We start from the raw sequence: 15,905 nt of genomic DNA, 5'->3' as shown, positions 1-15,905 counted from the left end.
TAGACGCAGTTACGTTCTTTGTCTTTCGCTTCGTGTTAGCGTGCGCCGGCTCATCGGAGTAGTGCAGCTTTCACATGCAACAACGGGATTTCTCCGCCCCCGACTACTTCGATTGCGAGAGCACCGACTAACAAAACTGCTGCAATACGCGTTGTAGAAAGGACACGATTTCGACGAGCGAATGTCGTGCCTTGGTGGAGCGAGACAGAGGCCAGCGGGACGCACGCGTTTGCGGCTCAAGCTACGAACCTCTACGAACTAGGCGTCAACATGGGTGAAGCATCCACGCCAAACGGTGCCATAGCTGCCAAACACGAATAGACGTTGTACAAGCTCTCATATGTCACTACACAATAAGCACTATACTTCTGTGAAGACACGTTTCACTTTCGTGTTATACCGATTCCTATGACGGAGGGATCAGCCATGTTTTTTTACTTTTTCTTTTTTTCTTTTTTTTCTTTTCTTTTTTTTTTTTGCTTTGAGCCAAGCCTTATGAGATGGATGAAAGTCTACGTTTAATTTGAGTAGTAGTGAGCATATCGTGTGCTTGCCAGGCACGACGACGACACGGGCGTATAAATGGTAGCCCATGGTCCGACGTAACGTCGGCACTCACTTTAGAGCAGAGACGTCAGTTCGCTACCGTGCGATGATGTGCATATCTAAGTAGCGGTCGTCGGCGTATCCCTTCAGGATCGAGCAACGTTTGGTTACAATTTTCTGAGTCATAGGACTACATATGTAGTGCTTATTACATTCTTATGGAAGCGGATAACCAACACTGCAGCCAAAATTGTCGTCCCGACACGACGCCTGTGTAGCGTCTTTTTGCGAAGCAGTTTGAAGCGCTCGCGTGGCTCTGTGGTAGAGTGCCTGACTACCATGCAAAATGCCCAGTTTCGAGTCCCGCACAAATCGTGATCTCTATGGTTTGCATTCCATCGGGATTTTTCAACAACGCCGCCGACGCCGGCACTGCATTCTTCGCGCTATCGCGTTAAGATTTCGAAAGTCTGGGTTGATATGGACCAAATCACCTGTGGCGCATACTCGCATACCAGGGACCGCAGTATGAGGGTATATGCCACACATGACTGGTGGAAAGGGTTTCATGACGTACGCGTTATTCATGCTATTACCTGCGAATCGTGTTCGTCATACAGGAACACGTTTCAAATTTATCTTGTTTTATTTTTATTTATTTTTTTCACTTGAATTTCTGTAGGCATTGAGAGGAAAGGACCGTGAACCCAAACAACACAGAGGCAGCAGTGTGCATGTATACACTCATGTCCTCCTATGACAATTTTGGTATCTATATATATATACCAAGCTAAGGAGATAACCACGAGAGCGCCAAGGCGTAGGCGGTTAGATAGATAGATAGATAGATAGATAGATAGATAGATAGATAGATAGATAGATAGATAGATAGATAGATAGATAGATAGATAGATAGATAGATAGATAGATAGATAGATAGATAGATAGATAGATAGATAGATAGATAGATAGATAGATAGATAGATAGATAGATAGATAGATAGATAGATAGATAGATAGATAGATAGATAGATAGATAGATAGATAGATAGATAGATAGATAGATAGATAGATAGATAAAAGCATGACTACGACTTCTGTGGATAGCTTCGGGTGTGTGTACCCGCCACGGTGATCTAGTGGTTAAGGTGCTCGACTGCTGAACCGCAGGTGGCGGGATTGAATCCCGGTCACGGCGGCCGCATTTTCGATCGAGGCGAAAATGCTTGAGGCCAGTGTGCTTAGATTTAGGTGCTAGTTAAAGAACCTCAGGTGGTCTAAATTTCCGGAGCCCTCCACTACGGCGTCTCTCATAATCATATCGTGGTTATGGGACGTTAAACCCCAAGAATTATTATTAGCTTCGGGTGCGGTATAGGGTAGGTTTTTTTTTTTTTATTTGCCAGCATGTGATACGCTAAAATCTCTGAGCATCTTTTTGGAACGCATTTGTTGGTATCGTATTTCATGGAGCGCGGTGTCCAAGGAAGGTAGCCCTGAAAGCGTGTCCTCTGGCATCGGCGTACGCCGCTAGATTACCTGCTAGGTTTTCTTTTTTTTTTAATTTGAACGAATAGGTTTCTTTCAGAAAACAGTCACAGGTGGGCAGACCGAAAACTTACGCTGTTTCACGTAATCTATTCCTTTGTATGCTGTTTACACGAGTGTCGCGCTACACCGTAATTTGCAGGAGACCTCGTGTTTATGGAAAACGACCAGGCGCGGAGCTTCTACGTGATGCAAGATAGAGGACTTATATACCATGGGCAGGCGGAAAGGCCCGATCCCAAGGAATGGTACTACGGGCAGGTACGAAACGAGCTCTCTGTTGCAAATGAAAGGCACTGCTCTAATATGTATCACATGAACAGTATCCAGGGGCCTTTAACACCATTTCTCCTTAATTTTTTTATTTCTTCTTATGTTGCGCATTACTGCACACTTAACTTATCTGGCTACACATTTAAATAAGAAAACGTGTCTTACTTTTGTGAATTTCATATGCCACAAACAGCTACCATGTAGCGTCAAATATTGAGCAAAAATAACATATCGTGGCGTCCTTTTGCCTTATACGCGCTTTATTTTTATCAGTTGCAATATAAATTTGTTCTCATATTAAACAAGAGCCTGTCCCTGTGTTGCTTATTCTCGTTGGAATGTTCGTTGTCATTAACTATACGAGTTAGCACTATCAGATGCACGGAAAGGACGCAAATGTTCGCCTCGCGCGGCTGTACAGGTGACGCGGAATGACGCTCAAATTTTTTTATTGTTCTTGTTTAGTTGGGAAGTTTGGTACATATATGTTACAAACAAGCTTACCAAACAGTAAGCTTATTTTGCACGCGCGCAAAAAAAAAAAGGAAAGAAAGCACTGAAGCTTCCTTGACTGGCTATTTTCAGTTCGAGAAAGCGTCGCTACCAACTGTTGAATTCCTCTTCAAGATTGCTGAGCTGCCGATATCGCAAAGGGGGAATCCCATCGCCGTGTCGCGCACGCTTACTTCCGGAGTAAGTGCCCTTCCTTCTTTCCGGTGCCTAGTACAAACCGTGTGACGTCGGTGCAACGTCGGCGAAGTCGACACGCTTTCTTGAGCAGTGTAGGTGTGGCGACGCGGAATTCGCGGCCTTGAAAGCCGCGGGCAGGGCTAGCGGCATGAACCATAGCGGGTACTGTCTAGAATACAGGTGAGGGACAGTTTTACACTCATACTCTTAAAGGGGGGGGGGGGAGCCTCTAAACCACTCAGAGATTAAAGACGAAGGGTGGTTTCTTTCTCGCCTGCACTACCCTTCCTACAAGCATACCTCCTCCTCGCCACTTATTTCTTCATAAAACACGTGGACAAGCGTTGCGCTTCATCGGGATTTCGCGCGTTTCGGCTACGCGCTGTTATCTCGTCCTGCGCAGTCGAAAACGCGCAAAACGAAGTGAAATCAGTTGATCGCGCACGATAATCGTGCGATAAAAGGCAGAACGGGCGTGCGACTGCATGACAAAGCAGGGTTGGAGGCAATTCACAACTGGTAATAGAGAGTTTGAGAATTGGGGCCCCAAGGAGCTTGGGGACCCAAGAAGGTTGCGAGCCGCCAGGGCGCATGCGCAGAACCCAAGCCACTCTTGGTCTCTTGCGCTCGCGTTGACCCGAGACGAAAAAATTCAAAACTAGCGTGGGGCCCCAAGGCGTCTTGGGTCACCAGCGACAAGACACAGACGCAGCCGGGCGAAGGTGCAGTATGGCCCGCGTCTCGCATGATTTTAAATTTCGTCACGCGTGGCGCTCCGTGCGCTTGACCCAACGCAGCCTGCGTTGTCCCAATTCTCAAGCTCTGCTGATCATCCGAACGCAAGAGCACGCTGCCCAACGCAGCTTGGGGGGGCCAGCGTCTTGGGTCCCCAATTCTCAAACTCTCTAATAATAGGGAGTTTGAGAACGGGGGACCCAAGACGCTGGGCCCACAAGCTACGTTGGGCAGCCTGCTCTTGCGTTCGGATGATCAGCAGAGTTTGAGAATTGGGAAAACGCAGGCTGCGTTGGGTCAAGCGCACGGAGCGCCACGCGTGACGAAATTTAAAATCATGCGAGACGCGGGCCATACTGCACCTTCGCCCGGCTGCGTCTGTGTCTTGTCACTGGTGACCCAAGACGCATTGGGGCCCCACGCTAGTTTTGAATTTTTGCGTCTCGGGTCAATACGAGCGCAAGAGCCCAAGAGTAGCTTGAGTTCTGCGGATGCGCCCTGGCGGCTCGCAAGCTTCTTGGGTCCCCAAGCTCCTTGGGGCCCCAATTCTCAAACTTGTTGTGGTTTAACGTCCCAAAACCACGATATGATTATGATAGACGCCGTAGTGAAAAGCTCCGGAAATTTCGACCACCTCAGGTTCGTTAACCTGCACCTAAACCTAAGCACACGGGCCTCAAGCATTTTCGCCTCCTTCGAAAATGCGGCCGCCGCGATGTCGCTTATTCGTGTTAGCTAAACCCCCTTCGCAAACCGCAGGTAAATTCCAAGGACAACAACGGTGTGGTCCAAGGAAAATGGAACCCGCCGTATTCTGACGGCGTCCACCCTTACGCCTGGAGCTCGTCCTCCGCCATCCTCAACCAATACATCGAGATGGGCGGAAACACGGTACACTACGGCCAGTGCTTCACCTTCGCCGCTGTCCTCAATACCCGTAAGGCGACCGCTGCGCACACCTAGCTGACCGTATATCGTGAACGTGCCATATTTGATTAACCGATATGTAGATGCTAGTGTCAAAAGAAAATGATTGCTCCCGTGCTGAAGGCAACACTCAGTGCACTTTCCGAAATTGTTGTAATCAGAAGCAGATCGCTGAAAGGACAATACAGTGAAACCTCGGTGATACGAATCTCACCGGCCCACCAAAAATATTTGTATCATCCGAAATTTGTATCACCAGAAAGCATGGAAAATTACCATGCGACAAAAGAAAGCTGGCGTATATTTTCATTTATTGTTTTTCAGGGATGCAGCAACATCAGGAAGAACCCTGAATGATTGTCAGTTAGGTTTTCGGATGTCGGAAATCACACCAGCACTCGCAAATATACGGCGCGTCTTCCGCGACAGCGCGGACAGCACCTCTTCGTGCCTGGGCGGAAGCGTACGTTCGTATCAAACGTCGCTGGGTGAAAATCGGTTCGCAGCAACCGTACTCCATTACAGTGCAGGCAACGGGCCTTGGCCGGGACCAACGAAAAATTCGTATCACCCCGAAATTCGTATGAGCTGTGATCGTATCACCGAGGTTTCACTGTATGCGTAAACAAGCGTCTGCCCTGAATTCTAAACTATAGACTATTTTACGGATGGATTTCGGTGCCGCCATATTGGGCTGCTAATCTTAGCGCGCTGTATCTTTAAAAAATAAACGAACAGTACTACTGCTGATGTACACGCATGATAACGGTTGGGTTGGAGCATTCCAAGTTTACTGACATCATCAATTCACGTCGCGAAATAAAAAATAAGAAAACATTCGTTTAACAGCCCAAAGTGGTGGGCGCGCATGTCTTACGTAAATTAGTCTATAGTATATCACTGTCTCGACAAACACTATATGGTATTCTAAATAGAAACAAGAATTACGTCATGACTGATAGTGGACTGCGAGTCTTGTTCCGCCGCAGAAATAACAGGACCTCTTAGGCGCAATGCCTCGCAAACGTTGTAACAGTTGCTCACTTCTACTGCTGTTAATAGAGCTAATTTGAAGTATGCATGGTCAGTAAGTACATTGTATGTCATGTGCATGGTCTTTCGACATTTCCTGCGAGTTAATCACCTGAAAGTTGCGCTCTGAGCAAAGATAACTAATGGACTGTTGTACTACTCTCGACAGTGGTGTAGCCAGAAATTCTTTTCGGGAAGAGGGGCGGGAGGGGGGGAGGGGGCACGTCTTGATCCGACATGGGGTCCGGGCAGGTAAGTGTGGTCGAGTGTCATTTTGTGCTCTGTATTCCATGGGAGAAAAAAATATAGGGGGGGGGGGGGGCACGGGCCCGGTGCGCCTCCCCCTGACTACGCCACTGACTCTCGACGCGCCTGCCTGTTCGCTATACCGAGCCTGCACGCTCTTTGATTATATTTCTACGACTTATTATCGTATTTTAAACGTTGACGAGAACTGAGCACAGAAGCGTAATGAATTCTTAAGCCAGTCGCCCGTTTTGGAGTGCATGCACTGGGCTTTGACGTCTGCGCGGCGTATGCATTTACAGTTCTCCGTGCCTTGGGAATACCGTCCAGGGTCGTGACAAACTTTCCGTCGGTCCACACGGACGTCGGCGGCCAGGTGCTAGACATAAGGTTCGCGCACGACGGAGCTAAGCCGCACGTTAGCGGCAGCATTTGGTAAGTGAGCTGTCCTCGCAGCCTTTTTTTTTTTTTTCATATATACAGCTACAGCTACTCCTGAAGTCGGCTCTTCGCGAACAGACGTAAAAGTAACATACGAAAGGGTAGGCAAGAGAAAAATTTCACTTTGAATATTTGATTGCTTCGGATATTGATACGATTGATGCTCATATTTATTACTGCGCTAGAAAGCGATTGAAATAACTCAAATTTAATTTTAAAATAAGCTTTGAAAAATAAGTTACATTAAATCGTCCTCGCATAGCTTTGACTTCAGAACACCTGTTATACGTGCGCCTAAGCACCTCTTGCATTAGGCTATATGAGGGGAGCGGATTTTCAGACTTGGTAATCTTTTACGTCACAGGCCTCAAACGTCAAGATCGTAGGGGAGCTCTGCATTAGTCTATAGACATCATTTATGTTTTGTTAGGACAGCTTTGCGCCGCACTTTCCATTTGCAAATTCGCTCTAGAAGGAAAGCCATGGGTTGTGACCACAAAAAAAAATTCGGCATATCCCAAGTACCGTGGGAATCGATGTAATGCGAAGCATGCGGCGGGAAGGTAACTGTGGCGTATTTTTTACACTGAGTGAGACGTTACGAAATGACGCTAAAGATAGGCGCAAATGGTATACGCACACACATATGTTATATAACCGGTGGTTGCAGTTGCGTAACGATGCCAACAGCAACATATGTATTATCAGCACCAGACGCGGTAAGCCGATATGTAGGGCGTGCGTTCTCCTTCATAACTTGTCCGTTATGAAGGATAACGCACGCACGTTTCACGAACCCGTGTGCATGCGTGGAAGGGGTTCTTGACAGTTCTCACGTAGATGGCGGGCTGCGCCCTCTTACACGAGATATTTTTCTGACATATGTCGTGGTTGTGGTGGTTCGCAGTCTCACGGGCACTCATTTACATTCTATTGAGGGTGCGCACGGTAGTGATGTGCTTCGTCCTGGCTGGGACGGCAATGCCTACCGTGGACGTTGGAAATGCAAGTCACAGTCGCAAGAGGTTGCCGTGTTCGTCACGCTCGATGTACCACAAGGTGTCCATGTTTCCATTAACAAGGCCGTCGCTTACGTCGAAGTTGGCCGTGATTATGTACGGCTTGCCGATGCTTAGGTAAACTGAGGCCGGCAGGCTACCCATATCGCTTGCGTTCATGATGGCCACCTTGGTCAGGGCATCCCTGTGTACCTGCTCGTTCTAGTTATGTTATCGCATGTGGGATGACACGTTTTCCGCAACACGTTTTCTGCGGGATGTACACGTTTCCCGCAACTTCGAGGCAACGCGTGTTATAGCGGTCGACGTCCGCATTGCTGCAGTATAGACGTACGCAGTCAGGGCACTTAGCGGCGGCTTCTTCGCGTTTCACAAAGCGGCTCTCAATCAATGTGACGTCATCCTCGGTCAGCATGAGGCCATCACCCAGACTCATATGAAATGAAGAGAACACTGCGTCATTCTGGCGGACCACGTGGACGAGTGGGTGGCAGTCGAGCGTCTTCCAGAGGTGTTCTGTCTTCAGCTTCCCCACTTTTCTTGCGTTTCAATGTGTATGTTCGCGGTTAATGTGATGATTGAGACTGTGAATAACCTGTGGCAAATACCTGCATAACATGAACTGTGGTGCGCGGGCATGTGCCACACGTTACTAAGGGAAAGGATTTCATAACGTACGCGACAGGCGTTTTGCGTTATTCATGTCATGACCAGTGAATCGTGTCCGCCATACGCTGATCCCTTGCTATGCCAATTTTGGTACATTACAAGTTATGGAGACGACCAGGAGAGCGCCCAGACGTGGGCGGCTAGTTAGATAGATATATATGTAGATAGAAACGGCCAAAGTGCCTGAGGTTCGCTAAGAAATGCTTCGAATTTAATACTGAATGAGAAAAGTCCTGGTTTTGCTAGCGCAGCAATTGACTTGCATTTTAAAGAAAGCGTTCTTTTTGCAGGCGGCTTAAATGCACACCGGGAATGGACTTGACTATTTATGCCCGGTCTCCTGAAGCGTTCGACCATATGTTTCTCTCCTGACTGCCTCGAGACAGCACGTGGGCAAGGAGTCCGTCGCGCACGGTTGTACGATACATGCGCGCCCATACGCAGCACGTACTGTGGCGTCATTTGCTCGCAGCTGCGATATTTGGAGTGAATCAATTCCGCTAGCTAAAAATAGCGCGACATAATGTACTGCCCGCGGCTGTTGCAGTTCGCGTTTCATAACCTTGCACAGTGATTAGTCGCTCCAGCTGCATTTCAATGGGCAGCTCGCTCATCCAACTGCGTTCGATCTACGAACGTATTTCCGCGGGAAGTAGTGTAAGAAGTGTCTATGTAATGGCCCTGATATGCGCGCGCCCAGGCTACTTGGACCAGAAGCGAAGACGAGGCATATTATCGGGGGCAGCACGTTAGCCGGTACAAAAGTTGACAGGCCTCTTGCATGGGGATGCACAGCTTGGGAGCCTCTAAAGATGTTAGCTGCATTTGGCAGTGCCGTAGCAGTAAACAAAGTCGCGATTACAGAACGATTTCGTTCTGATGCGCGCTGAGCTAGTGGTCCACGTTATTGCCGGGCATAGGTGCTATACGTAAACGCACCCTGGCGAGTTACCGCCGTTGGATCATGCGGCGAATAGTGATCAGAGGCCCTTAGCTGCCGTCCATTTCATACAACTTTGGAATTATCCAAGTGCCCCTGGCCCAGATTATTCTCATGTGACTGTATTGTTGCGAACTGCTAATTACCTCACATTTCTTTCTTCCCCCATGAATGGAGAAATAAAAGTAGGAAAACCTAGAGAGAACGATCTTTGTAAGTTGTAAATTGCAAGCTTGGCGCGCTATTTCCAGGCCATAGCGAATCACTCACTCACTCACTCACTCACTCACTCACTCGCTCACTCACTCACTCACTCACTCACTCACTCACTCACTCACTCACTCACTCACTCACTCACTCACTCACTCACTCACTCACTCACTCACTCACTCACTCACTCACTCACTCACTCACTCGATCGATCGATCGAACTGTGCGGATAATCCTCGTTGCGGGCATGACAGTTGGAGTGCGAGCGAGAAGCAAGAACTATTTCACAGCCAAAATAGGTGGCGTAGCTACAGCATAGTCGAACCAGCCTGTATCGAACCAGGATACCTGCGAATATAGCGATAGCGAATAATATCATACAAAGGGAGAGGAGTGCAAGTGTAGCCAACTCCCTCAGCGCCGCTGGCCGGGCGTTTTTTCCTCGTCATTGACGTTAGCAGGCGTAGTGCTGCCGAAAGGAAAAGTCTAGGCACAGGTTGTATACCGCGGACACCACAGCCGTTATAATGTAACAATCCTAAGTCAATGTCATTCCATTTCGCGCTTCATCTGCTGTCAGTCGCTGCTTTCCGGACGCGTTGCCAACAACATCAGCCGGCCACAAACGGCGCGGCCGTAGGCGAGCGCACAGGAGGGGGGGGGGGGGGCTCAGTTTTATTGAAAAACTCATGACAAAGTACCAACCACCTTGCATACTGTAGCCTATTTAAACCTACAGTTACAAAATAACATCTCGAAGGCTCTAGTCATTGCTGTATAAAAACTTGCCAAAGTTTACATATTCGTGGTTTTTTTTTTATTTCTTTCTTTTTGTGGGTTAAAAGCAATCGTTAATGTTCCTTTGCCAAAGTTTGTGAACGTTTGTTTTCGCATAAGGTGTTGCGGAACTCTAGGGGCTGTTTTGAAGATGGTTGCCTCACTATTCCAAAACTATTCGAATATTATTCGATTCGTATTCAATTCGGCGCAATTACTATTTCTATTCATATTCGATTAGGTTCTGAAAATTTCGCTATTCGCACACCCCTACTGGAGACTTCAAAACTGCTGACGACGCTCCGTCTCGGAGACGCGTGTGTGGCAGAGGCATACGCGTGCATCTCGTGGTCGCCCTCCCGACTGGCTGCACGACGCCACCTGCCGCTTCGTCCACTTCAATGCCGACATCGCTGAGAATCTCGGCAAAGCAGCGTAGCCTCGACGCGCAACACCTGTGTTAGCGGGGACGCCGACGTTTCATTCGCATGTCATTAAATATCCCAAAAAGAGCGTCTAAGGCAAGTCGTGAAACGGTTATTTTTCTTCTTCAGACGTTCTCGGCTCGGTTATTAATGTTCATTCTTCAAAAAAGTTTCGCATTGAGAAAGTTCTTTTGCGTGTCATCTATAGCTTCGAAACGCCCAGCTCAGCGCGATATTCGCGACTGAATCTGATTGGGGCACCCTTCAGGCAACGTCTTCTCTGTCACGTATAAGCCTGGTCGCCCGGTGATATACCTGACAAGGGGGCATTTGCATTAATCAACGTTCCATGTACGCGATGAGTAAAAGCTGACAAGGGTGAATTCGAGGGGGAAAAAAAAAGGAACACTCGCTGTGATGTCGATGCAGCTGTTTGTTCCTTTTTTTCGCTTTTCGTGTTACACGACTGTACGAGTCTCGTAGTGTGGTTTACGAAACGTTATTGTCTGTAAAAGTGTCCACTCGCCACTTACGAAAGTAGTAATTCGGCACTCGCTCCATGGTGCCCCTACTACACTAAGGTAACTTGCGCAACTCACGTGCACGGTGATCTCTATGCGGAGATCAATTAATCTCACGTGTGATCGCTCTGATACGAAACATCAGTACATTTGGCACGAGACTCCTAGTCAGACTATACAGTATACAACAGTTCTAGCTACTGAAACACTTTGTAACAGAAGGCATAGCGCAAAAAAAAGTACAGTCCCCTGAGATAGGGGATCTAGAACAAGCGCTGAACCAGAGTATTGAAGGACTCCGGCTAAATTAAACTCTCGTTGTTTATTTGTTGGCAAGGGCTACCAGGTAGACAGGATATACTTGACTGAATGAAAGAAGGGGAATCGAACGCGCTGTTCTTTTTTGGTCTATATAGGTACATGCGCGACCACAAGGCGGTTTCTACATGTGTGCGTGAGGAAGACTTTCTCCTTATTGTAGAGGTTGCGCCCCCTCTTTTGTGCAGCTCATACCAGCTTCTTTTGTAACCGCTCAATATGTCGGTCTATGACGTTAAACAAACACCGTGTCCTTAGCGCTTGTTCTTCGTATGCCCTAATCTACCTTGTCATTACATCTAACATAGTATGTAGTGAAAAAGTTTTACGAGGGAAACACCTGGTATATGTTACACTCGCTCTATCTTGAGGGGGAAGAAAAGTACATAAATCGTCTTGCGTGAAAGCAGTCCCTTTTGCTCTAACTGCCGAGAGGCGCCCTTTCCCATTACCTCGCTCTTTCTCTCTGAGATGGTGCACTTGGTGCTTTGTGTTGTTTACTATAGGAACTACCACGTTTGGAATGAAGGGTGGATGAGGAGACCGGACCTACCGGCTGGCTATGACGGTTGGCAAGTGCTTGATGGAACTCCGCAAGGACTCAGTATTCGTAAGCATACGTTTGCAGCATGCGCAGGAAAGCGACTGAAGAAAACTGTTATGAGCAGCTATTTATCCCGCTGCCTCACATTAGGCGCACTGCGTTGCGTTGCTGCACATGCGCTAAAAAGCCGTAAAGAATTCGTCATGCTGGGAAACCGAGGCATCGAAATTCTGTTTTCTTGTTATTTTATTATCACTCTCCTTAGTGAAGCTGTTATTGAGCTTAGGTACCGCAGAACGTCAGCGCCGAAATTTCCCTATAAACGTCTACAGAAATTCTCTGAGAGAATCGTTCGAGTTAGCGCCATGCTGTTCCGAGGAAATGGATGTCAAGACCCATCTTGGGGCAAATCTAGAAGTGTGTGTGTGTGTGTGTGTGTGTGTGTGTGTGTGTGTGTGTGTGTGTGTGTGTGTGTGTGTGTGTGTGTGTGTGTGTGTGTGTGTGTGTGTGTGTGTGTGTGTGTGTGTGTGTGTGTGTGTGTGAGAGTGAGTGAGTGAGTGAGTGAGTGAGTGAGTGAGTTACACCCCTACTTCTTAAACTCGCTTAGATAGATAGATAGATAGATAGATAGATAGATAGATAGATAGATAGATAGATAGATAGATAGATAGATAGATAGATAGATAGATAGATAGATAGATAGATAGATAGATAGATAGATAGATAGATAGATAGATAGATAGATAGATAGATAGATAGATAGATAGATAGATAGATAGATAGATAGATAGATAGATAGATAGATAGATAGATAGATAGATAGATCGTTGTCGCTCTTTCCTCCGCCACAGAGTCTCAGCTGTTCGAGGTGGGCCCCTTCCCTGTGCGTGGTGTGTTCGACGACAAGATCGACATGCCTTTCGATGGCAACGTGGCACGTGCTGCCGTCAAGGCCACCTTTCGCTACTTCATCGCTGACCCCAATAACCCTTCCGGATGGCGACTCGTCAAAGTGCAAGAAAACGAGTGAGATGTGTACAATTTTATGCTTGGTCATTTTTTGGTTTGATAATAATACATGCTGTACAATAGCATCGGTGTAAAACGCCAACGATCTTGTTTTTTTTTTCCTTAGATAGTTAAAAATTTAACGCCATGATAGGCTTTCACTAAGACTATTGAACTAAGAAAAGGAAGCACTTGTCCAAGCAGTTGATGTCGCTCTGGCAATATGCGCACAAATGAAACTGTTAGTGTCTGCTCATAATGCATACGAATAAAATATTGACCAGTGACAGCCTTATTTTGCAAGTTTCAATGTTACTGTTTCTCGCTCCAAAACTTTACCCAAAACGTAATCTGCCGCAGACTCAGTATTGTCTCTGACACCAATTACTATTGTTCATATGTCACTACAACATCGATACGCTAAGTGTAAGTTTGTCGACGTCTGTTGTACTGTTTTCGTGTCTTTCTTGAACTAGATGGCTCATGAAAGTTGTGATTGGTAAAGCGCGCGCTAATAAAGTACTAAGCTTTCCTTCAAAATGAGTTACCTTTACTCATTTCTAGCTTCCCGAGACAACTTAGTTCTATAGTTCCTCGCTGGCATGTTCGTTGGAAAGAGGCAGCATCGCGCTCCCTCGCCTACCACCATGCCGCCAACAGGCACCATTCGCGTGATGTATTTTGTCACTGTGCGACAACAGAGAAGTCGGGAAGATACATACTCGTGCCACTTAAGGAAAGGGAATACAAGATGCCGACCACAGTAGCGTGAACGAAAGATTTAGAAGTTTAGGCATTACACTTAGACGTTTCAAAGCTGAACAAGTTTTCACATGCATGTTGAAGCCGGAAAGCACAACCTATTTTACAACATCTAATTGACCGATGTGCTATAGTTCCTTTTTCTTTATTTTAACCCAGCGGCTGAGATTAACCCGCAGACCTCCACTGCGATCTTTCTCAAGCATAAGTGTTGCTTTCAAATATTGGGCTTCATAGGTCAATTAAATCCAAAATGAAAAACATGATTCAGTGGTTTCCCGTTTGAAGTTTTGATAGCCTTATTCCCCTGGAAGCATTCGATACGCATTTCATTGCTAGCAAACTCATAAAATCACGTGCGTTCCGTCCTTTGTCCGTTTAGGTGCGGCAAGCTTATCGTCACCGAGGCACTAGGAACAGGGATGATCGAAGACATCACTTATAACTACAAACGGCGACGTAAGTAACTTGATTCACATTCGTGTTCGAAGTGGAATATACATATATACATATATATTATTATTACTTTTCTGCTTACTACAGATGCCCGCGAAATACAAAAAAAAAAATACGTCAGAGGAGGTTGGCTCGCCGAGGCCAGCAGAATCACGTGACGCTCCCTCAAGTTTCTTTTTTTTTTTTTTTAACAGCGGAGCTGCTTAAGCCGACCGTTAGTCCGTGCAGAGCGAACAGAAATCATCATCATGAATCGGCGCGCACAATCTTCCTCGTCTTCTTCATTGTCGTCGTTTTCTGCTGTTTCGCTCCCGGAACACGTGCGCCGATTTCTCCGGTGCGGGATGCAATTAATATGTTGGCTGAGAGAACGAGTACACAGAGAGAGAGAGAGAGAGAAAGAGAAATAAAGATAGAGAAACAGAGAAATTCCTGGGAAAAAAGTCCTTGGGTAGATTCGAACCCGCGTACCCAAGATCCGAAGGCGAGCGTCTTAACCACTCGGCTAACCAGGCACGCCAGCTGAACATAGCATAGCCTTGTGTACTATTCGCCGCGAGATCGACCTATAGGAGGCAGCACCGTCGCCGGGTTAGTGTGGAGAGGCGGTCGGCGGCGCGTATACAAATGCACAGAGCGTCGCTTCGTTGTGAGCTGTTTGAGCCGATTGTCGGCGAATAAAATGCGTTAATTGCAGCTTACTGGTATTATATACGCTCTTCATTGTTGAATCGATGCACGAAGATCATCCAACGTTACTATTACTAGTGAGAGAAGCGCAATCTGCCGATGAAAGGTATGCTCGCCCTGGGTGACAGTCTGCGCTTACGCACTATACGACGTTTTTTTGTTGTTTTCTCTGTAAGTGTTTACTTTGTGTTCTGTGTACTACGCACTGCTGTAGCACGCCTGAACTACTCAAGTGTTTACTTCTTGTTCATTTGTATGCCAGCCCAAGTTCCTGTGCAATGATTTCAATAGCACTGTTCGCGCGAATACGCATGCGCATGTAAGAGTGTTTAGTACCGAGGTTTCATCGATTGATTGCATGCACGACAGTGATGCAACAAAGGTCCAGTTATTTTATGGAATAAGAGTTTTTGTTCTCCAACTAATCATGTCCGCTGACTTCCATCAATTTATAACAACTCCACACAAACGCTCAAGGTAATGTAAAAAAAAAAGGATGAGGTTTTGCATGACATTATACGACAAAATTGTAAGGCACGCCGTCGGGATTAATTTTAAGCATCTGGGTTCATAATAATAATATTATCTGGGGTTTAACGTCCCAAACCCACGATATGATTATGAGAGACGCCGCAGTGGAGGGCTCCGGAAATTTCGACCAGCTGGGGTTCTTTAACATGCACCTAAATCTAAGTACACGGGCCTCAAACATTTTCGCCTCCATCGAAAATGCAGCCGCCGCGGCCGGGATTCGATCCCGCGACCTTCGGGTGAAACATCTGGGTTCTTCAAAGCGTACCTAAATCTAAGCACACGGGTGTTTCTGCATAAATTTCGCCCAATGTTAAAATTGCGCGCGGGAACTCCGTTTTATCAATGACGTGTCATTCCATTGTCTTTTTTTAGGAGACAGTTTGAGTACCGAAGTGTCAGACTTCACTTGATAGAAATATTTCGCTGTAGTGGGACCATGACCGTATAATAACAGGACATCTTAAGCACAACTAAAGCTCATCACGAACTACAGTGCCGCAGATATACACCTAACAACAACGCGAAAGTGCATGAGCCTCGCTTTTGTTTACCACCGAGTCGCTAAAACGCGGGATTCACACATGCACTATTTAA

The 15,905-nt window shown here is 46.8% G+C and overlaps 1 protein-coding gene across 1 annotated transcript in view; it reads left to right on the top strand.

The window, feature by feature from the left end:
- The window catches only part of LOC119382314 (hemocyte protein-glutamine gamma-glutamyltransferase-like), a 36,519-nt gene that overhangs the window by 9,775 nt on the left and 10,839 nt on the right, over positions 1-15,905 (top strand). The window contains exons 4-9 of the mRNA XM_049412698.1: positions 2,237-2,355; positions 4,552-4,729; positions 6,300-6,432; positions 11,824-11,927; positions 12,713-12,887; positions 14,014-14,090. Coding sequence (XP_049268655.1) covers positions 2,237-2,355; positions 4,552-4,729; positions 6,300-6,432; positions 11,824-11,927; positions 12,713-12,887; positions 14,014-14,090 — 786 coding nt within the window. The remainder of the gene's footprint in view (positions 1-2,236; positions 2,356-4,551; positions 4,730-6,299; positions 6,433-11,823; positions 11,928-12,712; positions 12,888-14,013; positions 14,091-15,905) is intronic.

The sequence above is a fragment of the Rhipicephalus sanguineus genome, chromosome 1 (genome assembly GCF_013339695.2).
Source record: "Rhipicephalus sanguineus isolate Rsan-2018 chromosome 1, BIME_Rsan_1.4, whole genome shotgun sequence".
In the NCBI taxonomy this organism is placed as follows: domain Eukaryota; kingdom Metazoa; phylum Arthropoda; class Arachnida; order Ixodida; family Ixodidae; genus Rhipicephalus; species Rhipicephalus sanguineus.
The sequence above is the reverse complement of the archived record's forward strand: the minus strand, read 5'-3'. Positions and strand labels throughout refer to the sequence as shown.